General features: G+C 37.3%; 1 protein-coding gene across 1 annotated transcript; it reads right to left on the reverse strand.

Annotated features, from left to right (window-relative positions):
• Positions 1-6358: 6358 nt before the first annotated feature.
• Positions 6359-8430, reverse strand: LOC143541774 (pollen receptor-like kinase 3). The gene is made up of 2 exons (XM_077034505.1): positions 6999-8430; positions 6359-6921 (listed from the first exon to the last, which is right to left on the reverse strand). The coding sequence occupies exons 1-2, from the start codon at positions 8428-8430 to the stop codon at positions 6359-6361; spliced, it is 1995 nt and encodes a 664-aa protein (XP_076890620.1).
• Positions 8431-24244: the final 15814 nt, after the last annotated feature.

The following is a 24244-nucleotide window of genomic DNA, read 5'->3' on the forward strand; positions in this document are numbered from 1 at the left end:
AATGATTTGTGAAAATCAACAAACCTATTACTTTTAATGATTCGAGCGAGAATCACCTATGTGAGAGAGAACTAGGGTCGGTTCGAATGGATTTTGGGGCAAAAATCCTAGACCTCTCGCAGAACTAGGCTAGTGTTCCAGGACTATAATAGGACACGACAGTGAGGGGTTGGCCAGACCAGGGAAAGTGTTGTGTGAAGTGTATTGTCGTCTACATAAATGGGGGTATGTTCAAAGACATCGTGTCTACACACCGCTAGGAGACTAAGTATGCTTCACAAAGGAAGGTTCAAAGGGTAACACCTACCCATCCTGCAATGCTCAACCGTTGAATTGAATCTAAGAAACTTGCATGTATGGATTGATCTCAATGTGAAAATGAATGAGTTTTGTTTTCACATGTGGGGGATGTTGGAAAATATGTGGAAATGAATAAGTTTTGTTTTCACCCGTGGGGGATTGTTGGAAAATTTTTGCGAAAAAAAATATATATATGTTTAAACTTTGAATTATTTTATTCAAGATTGTTTGTCAATTAGTCAAAGCCATTAAAATGTCATTTAATTTGGTAAAAAAAATTAAATTTTTGGTTAATGGTTCCTTTAATTTTGTCAAAAATTAAAGTTTTGGTTAATGAAGGTTGAATGGTTTCAACTTTCTACTAGTGTAAATACCAAGGGAGCTCCTTGGTTGTAGACACACAAAAAATACAAAATTAACACATTCTCTCTTGTGTTTTCTCAAACTTTCTTCTTAAAAAGTTCCAGCATTCTTGATCATCTTCATCATTTTCTTTAATGTACTATTCGGGTGCTAGAGCCCTCCCCGACAGTACATATTGGGGAGAGACCCGGAATTTGTTTTAAGGGCCCCGTGTAAAACACGATCCTCGGCCACAAAAACTACAACACCATTCTTCTTCTACACCTTTCTTGCATTATTTTATTTCAATCGTATTGTAATTTTGATTTTTTCCGGTGTAATTCGTATTGTAATTTACTTGCTTTCCTAGATAGGTTTGATTCCTTGTATTGTAATCATTTTATTAAAAGTGTTTTATTTTTGTACGCGAACGGTTTCCTACAAGATTATCTATTGTTTTGTTTTCAGTTTCCACCGAAAAGCTTATTTATATCATAAATGAATTCAATTTAGCTAGCGTTATACATGAATGCACAATAAAGATCTAAGTATGTACGAAGAGCTCAAAAAGGTAGCCTGGTGGATGTTTTCGCCAAGGCTAACTTAGTCGAGTACGGTCAATCCTCCAAAGGGGGCAACAAGGGCAAAGGCAAAGATAACAAAGGGAAAGCGAAAGTGGACCTTGGCGTGAAGAAAGGGGCTGTGAAAAAGAAGCCTCCACCTTTCCAAGGACCATGTTACAACTGTAACGAGATGGGGCACCAGGCGAACCAGTGCAAGAAACCAAAGCACGAGCACGCGCATTTGGTGGACAACGATGGCACTCCTCTCGTGGAGATGATTACCGAGGAAGCGGCTTTCATCGAGGAAGTCAACGTTATGGGAGACGCTCCCAAAGGGTGGTACGTTGACACCAGCGTAATCCGCCATGTTTGCGGCGACAAACAACTCTTTAAGAATTTCAAAGAGGCGGCGGGTGACCAGAAGCTTTACATGGGGAATAAAGCGACTGCGGACATCATGGGGGAAAGCGATATGGTCTTGAAGTGGACTTCTGGCAAGGAGCTCACGTTGACTAAAGTTCTCTATGTTCCCGAGATTCGCAAGAATCTTGTCTCGGGATGGATGCTCAATAAGCATGGATTTTGCTTGGTGATTGAATCGGATAAATTTATTTTATCAAAAAATGGAATATTTGTCGGCAAGGGTTATGCCGACAATGCTATGGTCAAATTGAATGTAATTGTTGTCAAAAATTCTATGAATAAAATTGCAACTTCTATTTACATGATTGAACCGTCAAATTCTAATTCTTGTGTTTGGCATGGTAGACTAGGACATTTAAATTTTAATTCAATTCGACGTTTAATTAAATTAAATAGCATTCCATGTTTTAAAATCGATTCAAAATATAAATGCGAAACATGTGTTGAATCCAAACTAACGAGAAAGCCTTTCAAATCGGTTCAACGAATAACTGAACCCCTAGATTTAATCCACACCGATGTGTGCGATTTAAAAGCCACTCCCACAAGAGGTGGAAATAAGTATTTCATCACATTCATTGATGATAGTACTCGGTATTGCTATGTATACTTACTTAAAAGTAAGGATGAAGCAATATACAAGTTTATCTTGTATAAAGATGAGGTTGAAAATCAACAAAAACGGAGAATAAATACTTTGCGAAGTGATAGGGGTGGTGAATATGTTTCACCATTTGCGGAAATATGCGCAAAAAGTGTCATAATACATGAGTGTACCCCACCTTATTCTCCACAATCAAATGGCATTGCGGAACGAAAGAACCGTACATTAAAAGAGATGATGAATGCCATGTTGATTAGCTCGGGCGTGAGCTATGACTTGTGGGGGGAGGCTATTCTCTCGGCCAATTATATCTTGAATAAGATACCCCGCAAGAAAAGGGACGTGACTCCGTATGAGTTATGGAAGGGTAAAAAACCTTCATACAAATACATTCGAGTGTGGGGCTGCCTTGCCAAGGTGACAGTTCCGCCACCAAAGGCACTAACGATAGGACCTAAAACTGTGGATTGTATATTCATTGGATATGCACACCATAGTAATGTGCATAGGTTTCTTGTACATGAGTCCAAGAATCCCAATGTACATGAAGGCACTATTGTTGAGTGGAGGACCAACGATTTTTTTCGAAAATGTGTTTCCCTGTTTAAGGAAAACCCATGCGAGTTCATCAAGAGCGGTTGATGAAGCAAGTACATCAAGAGCGATTGATGATACTGTTCATGATGAGAGACATGAACGACCCAAAATTGAGGAAGGTGAGCTTAGACGAAGCAAAAGACCAAGGATTGAAAAATCCTTCGGTCCTGATTTCGTGAGCTACATGGTTGATGGTGAGTCCAATACCTAGCGCGAGGCGGTTACCTTCGCGGAATCACCTCAATGGAAAGAAGCAATTAAAACGAGATAGATTCTATATTGCAAAATCATACTTGGGAGTTAGTAGATCTTCCGCCGGGTTGTAAACCCCTTGGATATCGTTGGATATTCAAAAGGAATATGAAAGCCGATGGAAGTATTGATAAATACAAGGCAAGGTTAGTGATCAAAGGATATAGACAAAAAGAAGATCTAGACTATTTTGATACTTACTCGCCGGTCACGCGAATAACCTCAATAAGGTTGGTTCTTGCAATCGCGGCCTTACGAAATTTGGAAATTCACCAAATGGATGTAAAAACCGCATTTCTAAATGGCGATTTAGATGAAGAGATTTACATGGAGCAACCCGAGGGTTTCTCCGCCTCAGGGAAAGAGGGCAAAGCATGTAAACTAGTCAAATCATTGTATGGTTTGAAGCAAGCTCCAAAACAATGGCACTTAAAGTTTGATCATGTCATGCTTGACAATGGTTTCAAAATAAACGAGTGTGACAAATGTGTCTATGTGAAGGACACGCCAGGAGGTTATGTGATTTTATGTCTTTATGTAGATGATATGCTTATCATTGGGAGTAATGATACTATGATTAAATCTACAAAAGACATGTTGAAAGCGAGGTTTGACATGAAAGACTTGGGTCTCGCGGACGTGATTCTTAGGGTTCAAATTACTAGAACCCAAAATGGTCTTATCTTGAGTCAATCTCACTATTGGATAAAATTCTTGAGAAATTCAATAAGGATGACACGCGTGTCGCATCAACTCCAATTGATACGACCCACCATCTATCTAAAAATAGAGGCGAGGGTGTTGCTTAGTTAGAGTACTAAAAAATTATTGGTAGTCTAATGTATCTTATGACATGTACTCGACCCGATCTAGCTTATGCCGTGAGTAGGCTAAGTAGATATACTAGTAATCTGAGCGTGGAACATTGGAAAAGTATAACACGGGTTCTAAGGTACTTAAGATACACAAGAGACTATGGACTCCATTATAATCGAGATCCAGCTATGATCGAAGGATACAGTGATGCAAATTGGATTTCGGATATAAAAGATTCTAAATCAACAAGTGGATATGTATTCACACTTGGTGGTGCAGCTATTGCTTGGAAGTCTTCTAAGCAAACGGTTATAGCTAGATCCACGATGGAATCGGAGTTTATCGCCTTGGATAAATGTGGTGAAGAGGCGGAATGGCTACGTCAATTTATGGAAGATATTCCAACATGGCCAAAGCCTTTGTTGGCTATTTGCATACATTGTGACAATCAATCAGCGATTGGTAGAGCCCATAGCGTGATGTACAACGGCAAATCAAGGCATATTCGACGTAGACATAACACGGTACGACAACTACTCACAATGGGTGTTATCACGATTGACTATGTGAAGTCAAAAGATAACATTGCAGACCCGTTAACAAAAGGCTTAAGCAAAGAGTTAGTTAACAAGTCGTCAAAAGGAATGGGACTAAAGCCCATGGGAAAAGGGGACATGAGGGAAACCTAACCTAGTTAACTGGAGATCCCAAGATCTAGGTTCAATAGGATAACTTAATCATGAAACCAAGGGTGGTCACTGTGGGGGAGTACCCCAAACCAAACTAAAGGGCGTTGCGCGCGAGCGCGTCCTCGTCCATTCCAATCAATGACACATGTTGTAAGGATAAGCATAATAAAGGTTAATGATTTGTGAAAATCAACAAACCTATTACTTTTAATGATTCGAGCGAGAATCACCTATGTGAGAGAGAACTAGGGTCGGTTCGAATGGATTTTGGGGCAAAAATCCTAGACCTCTCGCAGAACTAGGCTAGTGTTCCAGGACTATAATAGGACACGACAGTGAGGGGTTGGCCAGACCAGGGAAAGTGTTGTGTGAAGTGTATTGTCGTCTACATAAATGGGGGTATGTTCAAAGACATCGTGTCTACACACCGCTAGGAGACTAAGTATGCTTCACAAAGGAAGGTTCAAAGGGTAACACCTACCCATCCTGCAATGCTCAACCGTTGAATTGAATCTAAGAAACTTGCATGTATGGATTGATCTCAATGTGAAAATGAATGAGTTTTGTTTTCACATGTGGGGGATGTTGGAAAATATGTGGAAATGAATAAGTTTTGTTTTCACCCGTGGGGGATTGTTGGAAATTTTTTTGAAAAAAAAAAATATATATGTTTAAACTTTGAATTATTTTATTCAAGATTGTTTGTCAATTAGTCAAAGCCATTAAAATGTCATTTAATTTGGTAAAAAAAAATAAATTTTTGGTTAATGGTTCCTTTAATTTTGTCAAAAATTAAAGTTTTGGTTAATGATGGTTGAATGGTTTCAACTTTCTACTAGTGTAAATACCAAGGGAGCTCCTTGGTTGTAGACACACAAAAAATACAAAATTAACACATTCTCTCTTGTGTTTTCTCAAACTTTCTTCTTAAAAAGTTCCAGCATTCTTGATCATCTTCATCATTTTCTTTAAGGTACTATTCGGGTGCTAGAGCCCTCCCCGACAGTACATATTGGGGAGAGACCCGGAATTTGTTTTAAGGGCCCCGTGTAAAACACGATCCTCGGCCACAAAGACTACGACACCATTCTTCTTCTACACCTTTCTTGCATAATTTTATTTCAATCGTATTGTAATTTTGATTTTTTCCGGTGTAATTCGTATTGTAATTTACTTGCTTTCCTAGATAGGTTTGATTCCTTGTATTGTAATCATTTTATTAAAAGTGTTTTATTTTTGTACGCGAACGGTTTCCTACAAGATTATCTATCGTTTTGTTTTCAGTTTCCACCGAAAAGCTTATTTATATCATAAATGAATTCAATTTAGCTAGCGTTATACATGAATGCACAATAAAGATCTAAGTATGTACGAAATGATGTGTTTGACTTGTAGTATTATAAAGAAAAAAAGGAAGTGCCGAATGTGATTGCAGCAATTAATTATAAGCCAGTTTGGCTTAAAAATTACATATGTATAATTCATTATTCGAGTCAGATAATTTCCTTTTTTCCACACAAACATACACATGACTTGACATTAAATAATGAGTTCTCTAATCTAAATGAAATAAGGCGATCCGAGGGCACTCACATTCAGTTCACTACATTCAATTCATTCACTTCCTTGACTTGATCGCCTTCACCCCCGGCCTCTGCCTTATCAATTTTTTCTTTTTACGGCCTCGATCTTCGATTCGATGGATCCCCAGCATTTATGCATACATACATTATTCAATTCAATTCAATTCAATCCATCCATCTCTTTATTAACTAAACATTTACCTCTTCTATTCTCTTTATTGCTTCACTTAAGTCGATTCTCTCATCCTCTTCGCTTTCCGTACAAGCCGCTCCTATATGTAGAATCTTCTCCATTTCCGACACAGAAGACGACGATATCTCCGGATCAATCAGCTCTTTCCCTCGGTTTTCTGCAAGGGCCGCCTTAACCCATTGGACGACATCCGTTCCACCCTTTTGGTTATTGTAATACTGGGACGGGTATTTCCCCGTCATGAGTTCTAGAATAAGGACGCCCATGCAATACACGTCGCTCTTTTTGTTCACTGTCTGGTTCAGTATAGCTTCCGGAGATTTAAAAGCGAACATGCATTGCACAGTAGGGGTGTTATTAAGCATCGGGTAGAAAGCGTAGTCACTTAGAAGCGGCTCGTAGTCCGACCCAACCAGTACATTGCTCGACTTCAAATTCCCGTGAGGTAATGGATATGATTCGAATTCCTTATGAAGGAAACCCATTCCACGCGCAACACCTTTTATGATCTTTAGCCGCTTATCCCAGTTTAGTTCTGCATGGGATATCCCACGCTCACCTGCAAGCAGTTAGTTAGTTAATTAATTATATAGCTGGTCGGTCCCTTAAATAATACATATACGTATACATATTTACCATGTAAAATATAAAGCAGGCTTCCTTTGGGAACATATTCGGAGACTATAAGCTTCTCTTCTTTCCTAAAATGATAGGCCAAGGGTGTCAATATGTTTTGGTGCTTGAGTTTGGCCAGCTTCTTCATCTCTGCATCAAACACCTCTTTCGTCATCTGGTTCATCTCCCTCACCCTTTTCACCACCACTGACACTCCGCTACTCAGCATCGCCTTGTATGCCGACCCTAACCCTCCATTTCCAAGCACCTCTGCTGCAGCCTTCATCAAGTCTTGCAACCCAAACACCCCCCTCTCTTCGTTTACCATCACCAGGTCCCCTACCCCACCACCCGCTTTTTTAGCTGCAGGACGGGCATCTTTGGTGTCTGCAGTGCTGCTAGCAACGTTCTGATTATTAATGTTTGTACTACCGCTACTGCTACTGCTGGTATTGTTATTATTATTATTATTATTATTATTATTATTATTGTATGGTTGGCTAGTACTAGAAGTTTCTGGTTTTTTGGTGACCGTGGGGATATTAACAACAGCTTCATCTATACCACCCTTACCCAAAGGTCTGGTATTTTCGTCTATTTGATTCGCTCTGGCCAAGATGATCATAATCAAGAGAGAAACCACCACAATCATGATGATCCATTTGATTGACGATTTTGATTCTGGTTCTGGTTTTGGTTCTGGTTCTGGTTCTGGTTCCGGTTCGTCTGGTGGATGGTTAGAAGGCGTCGTGCATTCTTTGTCGAGTATTGAACCGCAGAGGTCAGGGTTGTTTTCGAACACTTTGGCATCTAAGTTGTTCAAACTTTTGGGGACTTCTCCTTGCAGTTTGTTGTTGGAGAGATCAATCGATGTGATGACGTCTGGGTCCAGAAATGTGGGAATAGGCCCCGAAAACTCGTTGTATTCTAAGTGGAGTTCCTTGAGATTTGGTAATTCTCCGATGGATGTTGGGATCTGCCCCGAAAAGTTGTTATGTTGTAGCCATAGTTTCTTCAAGGAACCTAAAATTTGGAAAAAATCGGAAGGTATGACCCCGGTAAACCAATTGCCACCCGCGTAAAAGGCTTTTATGAAACGAAGACGATTGATTTCGGGCATGGGGCCAGCGAGAGAATTGTTTTGGATGCTAACGGCTTTGAGGCCGTCGATGGCCTCGAAGGCACCTAGGTCGGGCTGGCCTTCGAGGTCCATGCTGGAGAGGTTGATGGTGCTGATCAAGCCATTTGAACATATGATGCCAACCCACACGTTGTTGGGGTCGCATGGGTTGGATCCGTCGTCTTTCCAATTGTATAAAGCGTCCGATTTTGTCAGGGAGTTCTTGAATTGGAGGAGCGGGGCTTGTTGGGCGAGGTTGCATGGCGGGAAAAGGAGGAGGAAGGATAATATTACGAGGAGGTGGTGGTGGTGGCGAGGGCAAACAACGGCCATGTTTGCTTAAGCCGCGAGGAAGGTTCGATCGGTGAGGGAAACAGGCCGTTGTGTGTAGAGATTAGAAAAACATGCAAGGATATATTATTAGAATTAGAATTAGAATGTAACGTTGGGTGGGAGTACGTGTGACAACAATGGTGTTAGAGATCGATCAATCGACAAAACAAAGAGATTGGATTGAAAGAAAAACATGAATGGTTGGTAATGATGGATTGAAATTGGAAATTAGTTGACAACACCGAATTATTAGTCGATCAAATTAATTATGTAAGGGTTGTAATTCAATTGACATTGTCAAAGTTTTTCTATTTTAATCTCTTACATGATTAAAATATACGTGTAAGTAAACTAAACTAAACTATATATTCTTGTTTAACTGAACATAAATAATTATTGTGACTCACATTGAAGCTATGGTTTTGACCAACGTATTTGCATATTCAAACATTAGTTTTGAGACCACCTATCAAAGGGTGCTTATCTAAATTACACCTCATCTTCAGGGACTCGATAAAGACCACATATTTTTTTGAAGGGAGTCATGGGTCTCTCAACAAGAGTTGACATCCACAAACAGCATTTTATACATACAAATTTTAATTTTCTTGATCTATCAAAATTTAAATGCGACTTAGAATCCTCATCAATACGTAGTTTACCAATTTTAAATAAAGGAACAATAGCTGGCATACATGATAGGAATGAGCTCGATACCATATCCGTTCTGATCCCTCCTTTTTAAAAAGCTTGTCACTGGTATTGAAAATGCTCGGTTCGATACCGATGCAGTAGACAAAAATTCAATAAATACCGGTACCGTACCGATCCTGAAACACCAAATAATTGGTACCGAATCGATACTGATGACATCCATTTTGGTACGGGATCATTTACTCATCCCTAATATATGACTTGGTTAAACGAAATTTTCTTAGACCTTTTGGTTCACTTAGATCATCACTGAATACATCTAGCAATTGATTTCCTAATCTTGGTAAATGAAATATTCTTAGAGCTTTTGGTTCACATTTTTTACTTTGAGGATTAGTGTAAGACAACAACAATTTATTTCAACTCATTTCATTTTTAACTGTTTTTTTGCTCTCTTCTAATGTTGTTAAGGTTTCATCAATGTGGATATCAATTAACCGAGCTATAAAAAAATCTCTCATTAACTAGTCCAAGTATTTAATATAGATATTTGTTCATAATAATTAGGTAAAGAAGTTGTGACGATGTAGCATGACAGACCATGTATTTTGTAACTAGTTTAAATAAGGATGAAGAAGCTAATTAAGAATTATACTAATAGGTCACCATAGAGTGTGATTCAAAATTGACCGTTGGATAAGAATCCAAGATTGATTCTCAGCCCTTCGATAAGCCTATAGTGAGGTTTAAATCTGACCGTCCGATAAAAACCAAGATTGATTGTCAGCCCTCCGATAAATCTATATCAATTACCAGCAGTTACCATTACAGTTTTACTCCCTCTCTCATACGCTCCAGCCGTTCCACACGCATAATATATGTGTGTATATATATATATATATATAATAGTTATAAAATCCAAATCCAGAGTTACATCTTCCAAATTGAAACCCTCTCGCCGGAGATTTATATGCAATTTGTCTAAGGCTGAGGGGTGTGGGGGGCTTTAATGGGGGCTTTAGTGGGGGCTCCAACCAATAATATTATGACGTGTGGCAGAGAGAGAAACTGGATAAGGGGTTGTTGGAGCCCCCGTTGGAGCCCTGGCCCCTGGTGTGGAGGGGCTCCAGCAGGGGCTCCAGTGAATTTTTATTTTTTATTTTTTTATAAATATATTCAAACAACGACATTTTTTTTGTGTTAGTTTTGAGAGGATTTTAGGAGGAAAGGTGTATAATTGTGAAATGAAGTATATTTTATAAAGGTATATATTTATAGTTTAAGAAAATATTTTTTTTTAATTTAATATGAGGTCAACGGCTCTTTTCCGTAAACCTATATAGAAAATATATTTTTTTTTTTGTTTTTTTCGGCTCCCAACGGTCCAAAATACCTCAAAAGGTGTGCTCCTCTCTCTCTTCTCCCGCTAACCAGCTCACGCATGCATTGTTTTTCGCGTTAGCGCCCCCGTTAACGCCCCGGTGGTATGGTGTTAGCGCCCCTCCGCTCGCGCCCCCGTTGAAGCCCCACACCCCTCAGCCTAATGATGCAAAGAAGAAATTGGTTTGGTTTGGGTCTCTCACACGTTCGCTGTTTAACAAGCTTAAAATAACATATACACAATCGGAATTCATTGTTTCCTTTGAATCTGTCCTCATTCCGTTTCAGTAAATCGGGAATTTCATTCATAATCCCTTTCGTCACTGGTTATGGTAAACGTTTATGCCCTAATTTGATTAAAGTTTCCTGCAGTCTTCTTCTAATTTGCAATATGTTAGTTGTTCTTGATTTGTAGAATTTTGATTGAAGTTGAAACACTGAACACCACACTGATTAGCTAGCAAAAAAGAAGGAACAGAGTATATGCTCTAGTTGATTACTCCCGCCAAGAGAGAGAAACGATGGAGTTTCATCACCCGAATTTAGGTCAAGTTCGTTCAAATTTGTATATCACTTTCCACTTTATCCCATAGTTACTGTTTCTAAATCAATCAATTGATTTGATTTTACTTGACTTGACAGATCCAATGTGTGTTTGTTGATTACCACGACGAAAGTAAGCAACCAAAAAAAGGTGTTTCAAAGCAGACACTAGGGATTCTGTATGTGTACATGGAAACTTTCAGTATTGTATATTTTATATTTCATTTGGATTTTATGAGTACAGATAAAGTTCACCCGGGACAGAGTTCAAAAGCAGACACTTAGGAGCTGACCCGTCCTATCCCACTGAGTAGTGATGGAAGCTTGAGGGAAGTGAATTGTCTTGAGAACATGGATGTTCATTACATCTATGTTTGTACTAAGGTCGGTGGTTACTTTCATTTACTTCTGTCAATATGTTTTTAGTAAAGCGATTGAGGAGCTTGGTACCCACAAATCTATTTGTTCGACCTGTTTTGTACGTTAATTACTTAAAATTAGAATGGGCCGAAAGTTGCCCAAAGTGTTGTTGTAATACATTCAACTAGAGGTTCGAAACACAAGCCCAAACCGGCTTGGTCAAAGTTGGGCAACACCAGTTTGAGGAGAAACCGATTCGGGTCATAAAACTGGTTTTGGAACAATATATTCAAACCCATACAAATCGGCTTGGTTGGGTTGAAACCGGTTGTTAACTTTAATACCGAATCCATTTCATCAAAACTAGGATGGTGTTTGATTGTTAGGTTTATGAATGAAGGAATGACATTGTGATGTGTTGTAAAACACACGTATTTTCCGCACGTTTTATCTACGTATTATATTATATTTTATATGTTTTAACTTGTTTTAGATAGGTTTTACATATATTTATTAATCTTGTAGGTTTTGGGTAAAAGAAAGAAAGAAACCGAGCTTTTCGAGCATTCTATGAGCCTTTTACGCATACAAGTTCAAGATAAAGCTCAAGGCCCGACCCGTATACATCATGGAGGCCCAAATCTTACATTATAATATAATATATTAAAAATTAAAAAACCCTAGCTGCTGGAACAGTTGCAGCGACCACAGCAGCAGGAGAAGAAGGGAGGAAGGAAGAAAAAGTTTTTTCGGCTTAGGATTTGATCGTGGACGGCTAGGGAAGGAAGAAGACGCAAGAACCAAGCCTCGGGGACGTTTCTCATCAGTTGTAGTAGCCAAGAACAGCCCGGAATTCATCCATATCCTTTCTTTTCATAACATTGTTCATCATCTTTTTATACTTGTTCAATTGATTACTAGTTTTGCGATTGATTGAAAGATTGAAGTGTTTATGAGTAGAATTGATTGTTGAATGATTTTTGAGATGATTGGTATTAGTTTTATGGTGTCTTTATTGAGTATATGCTGCTGTCCAAATAATATGTTAGGCTAATCTTGTTAGTTCTACCTAGGAATGATGATTATTGTTAGGTTTTGATAGGTTTTATGGATTGTTTGATTGATAGACTTGAATTGTTATTGTAAAGTTTGATTTAGACATGAAATAGGTTGTGTTTAAGGGCTGGAAATTTTGGTGAATTATTGCATAAACCCCGTGTGTCGGTTAATTAGTTTTGTGTTGATTGATCGGTGCATTGTTTGATTCTAGACTTGGTGTTTAGGGTTTGTTTGCGGTAGGTACAACCGTAGGGTTTCGTTGCATGATTTATTGGATTAAATACAGCGGTTAAACACCTTCTTTGAGACCGAGAGGTGATAAGAAGTAGGGTCGTCTCATTACCTTTGCATGCTAGAATAAGGATTGCGCGAGAGCGAGTTCGTTTCTTGTCAGATTTAGGTGTTTTGAGCGACTAGTTGATCTATTTTAATTTAAGTTGAATTGTTCATCTATCCTTGGTTGTGTAGTATTCATTGCCATTAGGGTCGAGTGTTGGTGAGACCGAGATGTGATCTAGCATTAGAACACGTTAGCAATTATTTCCCGGTTTGGTCGTTTTAGCCGATTTTGAGTAGTTTAGGCTTGTTGTGTGAGACCGAGAGGTAATCCAGTGAGCCCGAGCGATCCTTAGTCATGTCATCTTTAGGAACCGGTGTCTTGAAGTCATTCAATCCATTAGCTTGTTAGGCCTACAATTTAATTCAGACCTAGGTAGACGTTTTTCTCCATCCTAAGTTAACACGGTTAGTTTGTTGTTAAGTTTTCTATTTTAGGTAACTTTTGTTGGTCAGTCGAGTTAGTTCAGTTAAGTTAAAGTAAAAATCAAAAATCAATTAAATATTATTCTAAGGTAGGTCTTGTCTAATTAGTAATCGTTAGCGTCTTACGTGTCCACGTGTTCGATACTCGGACTTCCTAGGTCTATACTACTTGTGATCGGTACACTTGCCGGTTGTGTGTGGTGTTAGGATTTTCGTTTTAATATTAAAGCTTAGTTGTGAGGGTCATTATTATAGGGTTATTAGACACACATCACATTGATATCTATTAAAAGGTTTTGTTTGCTTTTTTTTCTGAGTAGAATACGCCTTATTGATTGTGCTACTACTTGATCTTAGAGGTGGTCAAAAAAACCGGTCCTCGAACCGGTTTGCCGGTTTAAACCGGAAACTGGTTTTTAAGAAAACCGGTTTTTTGTAAACCGGTTTGACCGGTTTACAAACCGGCGGTTTATATATCGGTTACACAATTTGGAGCCAAAACCGGTTTTATAACCGGTTATAAAAAAAACCGGTTTTTTTTAATAACCGGTTATTAAAAAACCGGTTTTTTTAATAACCGGTTTTTTAAAAAACCGGTTAACCGGTTTTTTTATAAACCGTTATAAAAAAACCGGTTAACCGGTTAAAAACCGGTTTTTTCCCGTTGAGTAAAGGCCATATAGCCGTTTTTTATAATTTTTGACCGTTTTTTTTTTCCCCATTTTACCCCCACAAACATCTATATATAGCTTAGGTTGGGTATTGGTTAGATCACACTCGATTATACAACTCCAAACGCTCTAAACGTTTATTACATACGCGATTATTTTGTTATCTCACGCTCAATTATACCACATTACCACTCCATACGCTCTTATTTCGTAGTCGATTATCATGGCCTCCCAAAGTGCTACTTCATCCGTCAACATGGGTGCCTCGAACACGGGAGAAACGGTCGTTCGGGTCATCCCCACGAAACGAAACCAAGATGTTTGGCAACATTTCGACCTATGCGAAATGTCTAACGGTACCCAAAAAACTCGATGCAAACATTGTTTGAAGTTTTATGGCAAAGATGCAAACTCCACTTTAAGAGCGCATGTACAAAGGCCCTTTTGCAAGGCCTTGAAGGACGAATCGGGAAGTAGTTCGCAGCCGGAGATGACGAATCAAGGAACGGTGTTTACGTACGACCTTGAAGCGGTACGTCAACAGTTTTCAAACTTTGTGATTCAAAATACACTTCCTTTCAACCACTTCGACAACCCTCAATTCACGGAGATGATGCAAAAGTATGTTCAACCACGCTACCAACACGTAAGTCGTTCGACCCTTAGAAGAGATTGTCTTAAAGCTTGGAAAAACGCTAAATCCGAACTAATTTCATACTTTTCAAACTTACAAACTGGTGTAAACTTAACAACGGATGTGTGGTCGGTACCTAATGGTTCGCCCGACTCATACATTTGTGTGACGGCTCATTGGGTTGACCCCGGGTCGTGGCAAATGATGAAACGAACCGTTGCGTTTCAATTGTTTGATTACCCGCACACGGGTAGAAATATTTTTAAACTCTTGGATAAAGTCATTCGACAATACAAGATTGAAGATAAAATCTTTTCAATTTCGTTTGATAACGCGTCCAACAATACGGCCGCGGTTGGCCATTTAAAATTAAAGTATAAACCTATTTGTGATGGAGCGTTTTTTCATAGCCGATGCATTGCACATATTATCAACTTGGCCGTGCAAGATGGGTTAAACGTGATCGAAACGCAAAGAAACAATTTTAAAAGAATGTTACGAGATGTTTTTAGCAACAATAAAACATTTTCAAGATACAAAAAATTTTGTGATGAAGCTAATTGTCAATGGTTGGGGCCCAATTGGGATTGTCCAACAAGATGGAACTCGACTTGTGATATGTTTGAGAAAGCCATCCAACAAAAAGAATCACTAATTGCGTTTCATCAAATAATGTCAAGTAGGGGTAAATGTGCACCGTACGATCCTAGAAACTGGTTATTGATTGAGATCGTTACGGAGGTCCTTCAAATTTTTAAATCTTGCACAACTAGTTTATCCGGGGTTTACTATCCAACAAGCCCCATTGCTTTACCAAAAATTGCTGTCATGTGCACAAAGTTGAGTGAACTTCATTGTAGGGGTGCACCTTATTTTGATATGGGTGTAAAAATGAAAGAAAAATTTAGAAAATATTTTCAACAACTACCCGCTGTTTTGACATGTGCTGCTGCGTTAAACCCTTGCATAAATGTTGGTGGTGTTGAAGCTTTAATAGAAAAAATTTGTGATGAGCTAGAGTTAAACGACGATCAAAACCCCTATTATAACCAAACTTTAAAGAATGCTTTCAACACCACCTTGTCTAACATGTATGATGTTTACCTTACAAAATACGGGTCGTCTTCCCAAATTCATGACTCGTTAAGAGCTGTTGCCCAATCCCAATCCCAAACCGACCTTGAAATGGGGATGTACTACATGATTTGGGAAGACGCCGGTAAACGTCAAAAGGTAAACACCCCAAGCAGTGAACTTGGAAGGTATGGTGGTACCAACTTTGTGAAACACATGACTCCGGATGAATTTAGAAGTCTTGATTTGCTGGCTTGGTGGAGAGGTAAGGAGGATGAGTTTCCGATCCTCGCCGCCATGGCCAAAGATTTACTAACGGTCCAAGCTTCCACGGTAGCTTCGGAGTCTGCTTTTTCTGTTTCTGGCAGGGTTATATCGATTAGGAGGACTCGACTCACTCCACCAGCTGTAGAGATGTCTATTTGCTACAAGGATTACTTGGACTCTTTAGATAGGGCACAACATCAACGCTCACTCGATGGGGAAATGGACTATGAGGCGGGCTTGTATGAAGACGAGGTCAATTAAGGACACACTCAACCAATGACCGATGAAGAAGCCGCGTACGACGATTACCTAAGGAATAGCTCGGGATCGGGTAGCGATGAAAATAATGAGTAAGAAACAGCAAGTTGTTAATGTAATCGTGTCTAAGCATTCTTTAATGTTTGTATTTTTGAGTTACGAATATGCGATAACGATTTAATGTTTGTATTTTTAATGTAAAAGCTATAAATGAAAGTTATGTATTTTTGAGTTACGAATATGCGATAACGATTTAATGCTTGTAGTTACCGGTTTGCCTTGTAGTTACCGGTTTGTTTATACTGTGAAAAAATAATGGTTATTTAAAAAAAAAAAAAAAAAAAAAAAAAAAAACCGGTTAACCGGGTAGACCGGTTATTAAAAAACCGGTTAATAAAAAAACCGGTTTATTAACCGGTTCTAACCGGTTCCCAAACCGGTCCAAACCGGTTTGACCGGTTATGGTTTTCATACACAAAAACCGGTTATTAACCGGTCCGGTTATTAACCGAACCGGTTTTTTTAAAAAAACCGATTTGTGCACCTCTACTTGATCTATGGTTATTTAAATTTGTGTTTTGGACATTATGACTTTTAATCCAGATGAGGTGATTTGTTTTGAAATAATTAAGCAGCCTAAGGATTTTGATATTATCTTGATGAGATTTTTATTCACATTTGGAAGAACCGTTATCTGTAAGAATCCGTTCATTTCTTCTAGATTTAGGGTACCCTAACTACTACATCTAAATATTTATAAAAGCATCACAAAAGTAGTTACTTTCTGTTTCTATAATGCTGTTAACATATTTAATCAATATTTTTGTTTGACGCATGCATATAAGCTTTTTGTTATATAGTGATCTATGGTATTTTGTCTGATGTTTTACATATAATGTATTTACTTCAAGTTTCTTATCTTTCTTTTATTGAATAAATGCATATAAACATGGAAAGCTCATAGCATTTAAAGTTAAGTAGCAACCTTAAAATGCATTTTTGTAACTTAATTCCCTTTATGTGAATGATATTAATTGTTGCAGTAAAGGTGTAGGTTTCGAGGAAATTTCAAAACATTAGCTCACTTCAAAGCATAAAGGTAAGCAACTCTTCTTGTCCATCAAATGGACGAAATCAAAATAGATAGTTACAATGGAAGCGAGCCAAATGGACAAAAAAAGGTCGAAAGTTCCTCGTGGTGTATTTTAGTCCAAATAATTTAATTTGAAAAAACTAAATTATTATTTAAGTGTTATACTGTCTACAATCATAATAATCAGTTTTATTATAATACACAGTAAATGTTTTGGGTCAGCCACTTTGACCTACACAAATTTACTGTCTTGATCTGTTACACAAGCATACTGTTAGTTTCGTTTGACTAGGGGTTAGCATGAACTGGGCAAGATCTTTCTAGCCCGAATTGGTCATACCCACTTAGAATACAAGAGGGTCGATTCCCGGTTCCTGCGGTTAACAAAAAAATTTGTTTCGGGTACGCTCGACAGGAAGTTGAAAATACCCTTGAAGACCTGCTTTGTATGATTTGTTTAGTTTTGCATCACCTATATAAATGTCACTATTAGCATTATGATTTAGTACAATAATTTAGTATGATTTTCATGCACATCATATTTATATTTAGTTTCAATAATTTAAAAAAAGAAAGATTCTTGTGGTTTTAGTTTGTGGCCTGTTTCACATTTTAGTGTTGCGATATGATATTATGACTGTAACAAACTTATATGGCCAATTTATCATTTTATTAGTAAATCTGTTGTGGCTCAACTTTAGCTCGTAACAAGCAGGCTGGCCTATACTAGATTACTCGGGTAACACGAGTCCATGTAATCACGGGACCTGAATGCAGTTTCAAGGGTTAGTTTCCGATTTTTCGGTTCCATTATTTCCACCAAAACGGGTCTTTGGTTTTCTCGGGTCTGACCGACGCACAACCCTGCGTTTGACCCACAGATACAATATTATAGAATCTGGGATCATTTGTTAATCATATTAGATCTATGCCTAATTACTTCCCGTGCAGGTCCGAATAATTGCACTTTTGTCTCCTACATCTTGTATGATTTTATTATCCTTTGACTTATCTGCTGAACTTAACATACATTCAGTATTGTATTACCGTTCTTATATCTAGAGACTGATATAACTTTTTTGCTTGTTTTATTGCAGGGCTTTATTGTACTTCATAACATAAAAAATGTGATGCAATAACAAAGTGGTGGTGTTGGCATGGTAGTTGGGCAGTGTGGCATTTGTGGTATTGGTGGCTGGCATGGTTGAAGCGCATAAAAGTTCTTATTTTGTGATTTTTTTTCTTAGAAAACAATCTGGGTGTTAAATGGCTAACACGGCGAAAAAGAAATAAAGGAGGGCGGGATTCGTTAGCAATCAATTTTTTAATATGTGATAACTTTTCTTCAGTATAGTTATTCCGTTGTCATCATCATCATCATCATCGTACTCAGTATATCCCACCAATATCCTGTTGTGTAGTTTGTAAAACCAAGTATGTATTAAGAGATCAGTTTGCTTGGTGATGACTGATGATCCAGCCAACACAAAGGATTGGACAAAGGTAGCTGGAAAAATAGCCAAATATAATTACTAGTATAGTTATGTTGAGTTACCCGGACTAGGACAAGTATAAATTCTTTTGTGTAGTTTGTAAAACCAAGTATGTATTAAGAGATCAGTTTGCTTGGTGATGACTGATGATCCAGCCTCCACAAAGGATTGGACAAAGGTAGCTGGAAAAATAGCCAAATATAATTACTAGTATAGTTATGTTGAGTTACCCGGACTAGGACAAGTATAAATTCTTTTGTATTAATGTAATCGTCACATTCTTTCTCTGATGTTTTCGTCCACCGGACGGGGAAAGTACTAGTTATATATAGTGAAGCTTGCAATTGGAATATGAATGAATAGAAAACTAATGCATGGTTTGTTTGTTTGTTTAATTACCTCATATATTGGATATTATTATAAGATAAAGTATGAGGAAAAGGTGAAATAGAAAGTTTTAGGGTGCGTTCGTTTCACGGAATGAAATGGAATTGGAATTGGAATTTGCATAGGATTTAGAATTGAAGGGAATAGGATTTGAATCTGAACATTCAAATAGGAATTGAAATTTGAAGGAATTGAAATCAAATTCCATTCTTGGTGTGTTCGTTTGATAAAGAAATTGGAATCAAGTTTTTTTTTAACGAGAATAACAGCGGAAACATTTTAGTTTTTTTAGATTTTTTATTTTTTATTTATATTTTGTGTTATGATTTTTTAGGGGTTTCCTATTAAGATCAAAAACCCCTCAAAAAAATATTCAAAAATAATAATAAAAAAATTATAACTCAAAATATAAATCGAAAACAAAAAAAGTAAAAAAAACCAAAGTATTTTATTCGTTGTTCTCGTCAAAAAAAAAACTTGAGAAAAGATTCCAACAAATTCACTTGAAATCTTCCACATTTTAGAAGGATTTAGAATCCCATCATTTAAAGGAATTTGAAGGAACTGAATTCCAATTCCAATTCCTTGACAACCGAACACATCAAAAGGAAATTAAGATTCCAATTTTAACGAAACGAACACGCCATGTCATGGGATTTTAATTCCAATTCTTTTGAATTTCCACGAATTCTGTGAAACGAACGCGCCCTTAAGGTTAAGTTAGTTGCAAAATTTAAAATAGAAAAGAAACATTTGCATTTGATTTACTGCAAAGAAATTAAACAATAATAAGAAAACGTTTTTAAAATGCATAAAAAAGACGTTTAAAGATGGTGAAGGGAATGGGGTGCAGGTGGGGCCCAGGAAAGGACAGGTCATAAGTCGAAGGCAATAGGCATGTAATCCTCGTGCTTAAATGAAAATGTAAAGTATTATATTATATTATTATAAATAAATGAATGTTGCAGCTGCATTATTAATATTATTATTTAAAACGAAAGAAACAGGAGGTAGTAAGTACCGGCGAATGATTAATATGTCTGAGGTGGTAGATTCCGGCCCTGAAAAATCCAACAACTTCTCACAGACCTTCAATCTGTTGAGTCAGTACCTCAAGGAAAACGGATCTTTCAGTCTTGGTATTCGTATTAATTGTTTCTGTATTACAGCTTTGACTAGATCGATCGATCGATCTGTTGTTGATCTTTCTTGTTTAATTAGGGATGGCGCCAAAGGAATCGAGTCAGTTGAGCATCTTTTATGCCGGCCAGGTGATTGTGGTCGATGATTTCCCAGCCGACAAGGCTTTGGAAATCATGAAACTGGCTGGCAGTGGGACCCCGACTGCTGTTTCTGGTAAGCAAATTTACTTATTCAACCTCGAGAGAAGAACTTTAAAATACATAAGCCAGCCTCGAGCTCGATAATTAAACTAATCAGACTTTAACCTTTTATCTTGAGTAATGATTATATCTTATATTTTGGCAGATCTTCCACTGGCCAGAAAGGCTTCTCTGGCTCGATTCTTGGAGAAGAGAAGAGAGAGGTGCGTATTTGTAATTGTAATTGGTTTAGTGTATGTATGTATGTATTCTATTCTTGAAGATGGAACTAATTTAAGACTGTTATTCACAGAATCACTGCCAGAGCTTGTGCGTATTCCAAGCCTGACAGTACTTAAGTGGTAGTGAATTAATGGTAATGCTGTTGCGTTATCTCTTGGATTATTATTATTATTATTATTATCACTTGTTTGTTTGGTAATGGTTAGTTTGTGGCATGTATAATTTCTACCTGGTACTCCTACCTAATAATCCTTGTTCTTGTATCTATAACTATCACTTGATAATCACCATATCATAGCTTGCTTGCTTTCTTGTTTGTTTGATCTCTGTTTCTTATTGTAATGTATATGTGTCTTACTATTTCAAGGATTATGAATCTTATCCAAATTATAAAATGGTTGGTTGAACCAGAAAGAAATTGGCACAAAAAGGGGGTTGGGTAAAAATGTAAATTAAATATTATAAATTACATCTTTTGTTGAATGACTTTAAAAAGTAGAATGCAAAACTATAGTGTTATCATCTTATAAATTTTTTGGGTGGCTTTCCTAAATTCTAGACTCAAAGATATATACAACACAGTTGTAAACTACTTTATCTATGACAAAAGAATACAAAACAAATCAGACACAAACAAACAAACAAACAAACTATTTGTGTTATTTATTCCTAAACACAGAAAAACGAACTACTGTAGTTGATTATGCTAATCTACTTGAGGCAGCTGGAAAAATGGGAGTTGAGATAAAGATCAAGAGGCTATACAATATGGCTGGTACCTAGTAGAGGAAATGACGTTGACGATGAATTTAGCCAATTAGTGACTATCATTGCAAAAGTTAATGCTAGACTCAAAATGTAACCAAATGTCATGTAAGGATCGTGGTGTGCTTGCAACAACTATTTTAGGTTGGATCTAAATTGTGTTAATATGACAAAGCATATGGATTATCTATGTAATTTACTCGGCCAATAATCATAAAAAAAAGGTTTGTCGGTTGACTCAAAATGAACCATTGTAGACATTGGAAACTATTTAGTGACAATTTCAAGTCATAACTCTCACTATGGAAGGCGAAGTCACTTTCATTTGGGGATAGAATCACTCTAATAAATTCGATATTGCAAAGCATCCCAATTTACTTACTATTCCAATTAAAAGCCTTGATACATGATTACATGTCATAGATATAGATGTAAACAAACATTCTTTTAGGAGAACAGGACTAAGTGGGTGCCCCAAAAGATCGAGGTAGTCTTCGCTTTTGTGTTTGTCATATCATAATTGTAAGTTTCATTTGAATCGAGTGACGTGACTTAGAAACACATCATTTAGCATGCAATTTTTGTTTTGTCCCAAGTTAGCTTTTTCTAACCCGACATGGAATATATTTCAAGCTTGCCTTTCAAAAAAATAAAATAAAATTGGAAGTCTTCTGGCTATATGGTGGTTGATGAAATAAACCTATAGTCGAAGGTCATTGCTACCATTCACTACAACACAAGACATGGGATCCAAATTTTATCATGCGTTGTATTCCTGGCCTTTGGAAAAATATTATGAAAACTGAATTAGAACTCATGAAATGCTGATATTCCCGACTACCTATAAGGTGTAATTGGCTATGGGAATGAGATAGCATTGTGGTATGATCGATGGGCCGATCTACGATCTTTTTGATGAACTTTTCCCTACAATTTTTGATTTCGAATCTTCCTAATGATACAAGATCGATATTCAAAAGAAGGGAATCCGATTACATGGACTTGAAACTAGGGAAGATAACAACAAAAGTACAAAGAAATCACAGAACTACAACAAATGTGTTGCTATTCTAATCAAATGTTAATATCAGATAACATGTAAAAATTGGTAGGAATGGGGGTCGGGACACAAAGGAGTTTTCATTCTAGTTTCTTAGGTACGAAATCAAGTGTGCGGGGAGCCCATATGAATAAGATCCCAACATTGGAGACTCTTAACTAAAAGAGGTGTTGCCATCAATTCAAACATTTGCTAGATTTACTTAGATATGAAACGAGATGAAAGAACAATGAACAATGATAAAGACTTGCTTATTTGATACACATCGTTCAACTTCATTTAGGTACAAAAAGAAAGTCTTCTTAAATACAAGAAAATGATTCAGTTCCAAAGCTAAATATCATAAAAGGGGAATTTTTCTTAAACGGGCAGGGATTTCTGCTAAAAAGGAGGCCCCTGTTAACTTTCTCACGGATCCTATTGAAGGGAGGTCTACTTTACGACCAGCTGATATTCTTGTGTTCGGGTGGGCAGGGAGGAAACACGCCTGTGTGGATCTTACAGGAGTGTCTCCTCTTGTTGGGCTCAGGGACCGTGGGTTTGTTGTGGGTCAGGCTGCGTTAAAGGCTGAATCGGGCAAAGTTGTTAAACACGAGAAAGCTTGTTTAGATAATCAACATGTCTTTCTACCATTTACCTTTGATACATTTGATTTTCTGGCTCCAGAGGCTGTGAAATTTTTGAGTAGGGTTCAGCGCGTCGTACACGGAACCTCTTCAGCTTCTAGGTCCCAAAGCTTCGTTTTTAACAGGATTGGCTTTGCTGTTCAAAAGGGGGTTGCGGCGCAGCTTGTTGCCCGTTTGTCTGTCACTTTATTGTAATCGTTTTATAGTAAATTATATAAAACTTTTATTGATTTATGAATAAAAAAAAATTGTTCTTCTAAAAAAAATAAATAAATAAATAATAGAAGCATAAGCGACGTGGTTTATTAACAATCGAAGTTTATTTCTTTTTGTAAAAAGAAGATCTCCATGAACTTCTATGAATTGATTTAACATGGGTATATGAACCCTACGAACTGACACGCCGTTTAAAGGAAACATCACAACATACGATCAACCCTAGTATGATGGTTTCTAGTCCTATCTTCCAGTGAATGACCCTTCAACTACATATACAACTCTAAAACTTTAATGACTCAAGGGCCTTTATACTTGGTAAACATAACCTAGTATCGTGATGTTACTCATGAATCTGAATCCAATGGCCACATGACCCAAGACCCGGCTCCAACAACAATTGCTTCAAATTAAATGATTGTATTGTATTGTATTGTATTATTAGTGGTGTGAAATAGGAGACTCATTAGTGGTAGAGAAAAGTAAGGTCGGCCATTGCTATCAAACCATAAATACCATCGATATATATCATATTAATTTATTCGCGCTTTCAATTTTCCTAAAACAAAGTTTGGGTGCGTATTTTATTATATTACTTTAGCATTGCTATCACATTGTTCACGTTTTTTAACAAGTGTCAAAAATTATTCATGAAAAATTCCGTCCCATTATAATACCAAAAATTTACGAATATAATTAAGATAGTTAATCTACATCCATGAAATTAACGCTAACATAATATTTTAAAATTAAATTTTGTATCACCTTATGTTACACTTTAAGAAACTTGGTATGATAGATACCTACCTTATAAATAAACCTTGAGCTAACAAACACCAACTAACAAAAGACACCATCCGAGCCTGTGCGCTTCAATACCATCTAAAATGCTCATTTTATTTTGATTATGCATTTGGATCAGGTAGTTGGTCAGTAACAAATTAGTG

The sequence above is a fragment of the Bidens hawaiensis genome, unplaced genomic scaffold (genome assembly GCF_021521415.1).
Source record: "Bidens hawaiensis isolate Kalapana, Puna unplaced genomic scaffold, B.hawaiensis_p1.1 tig00012646_1, whole genome shotgun sequence".
NCBI lineage: Eukaryota > Viridiplantae > Streptophyta > Magnoliopsida > Asterales > Asteraceae > Bidens > Bidens hawaiensis.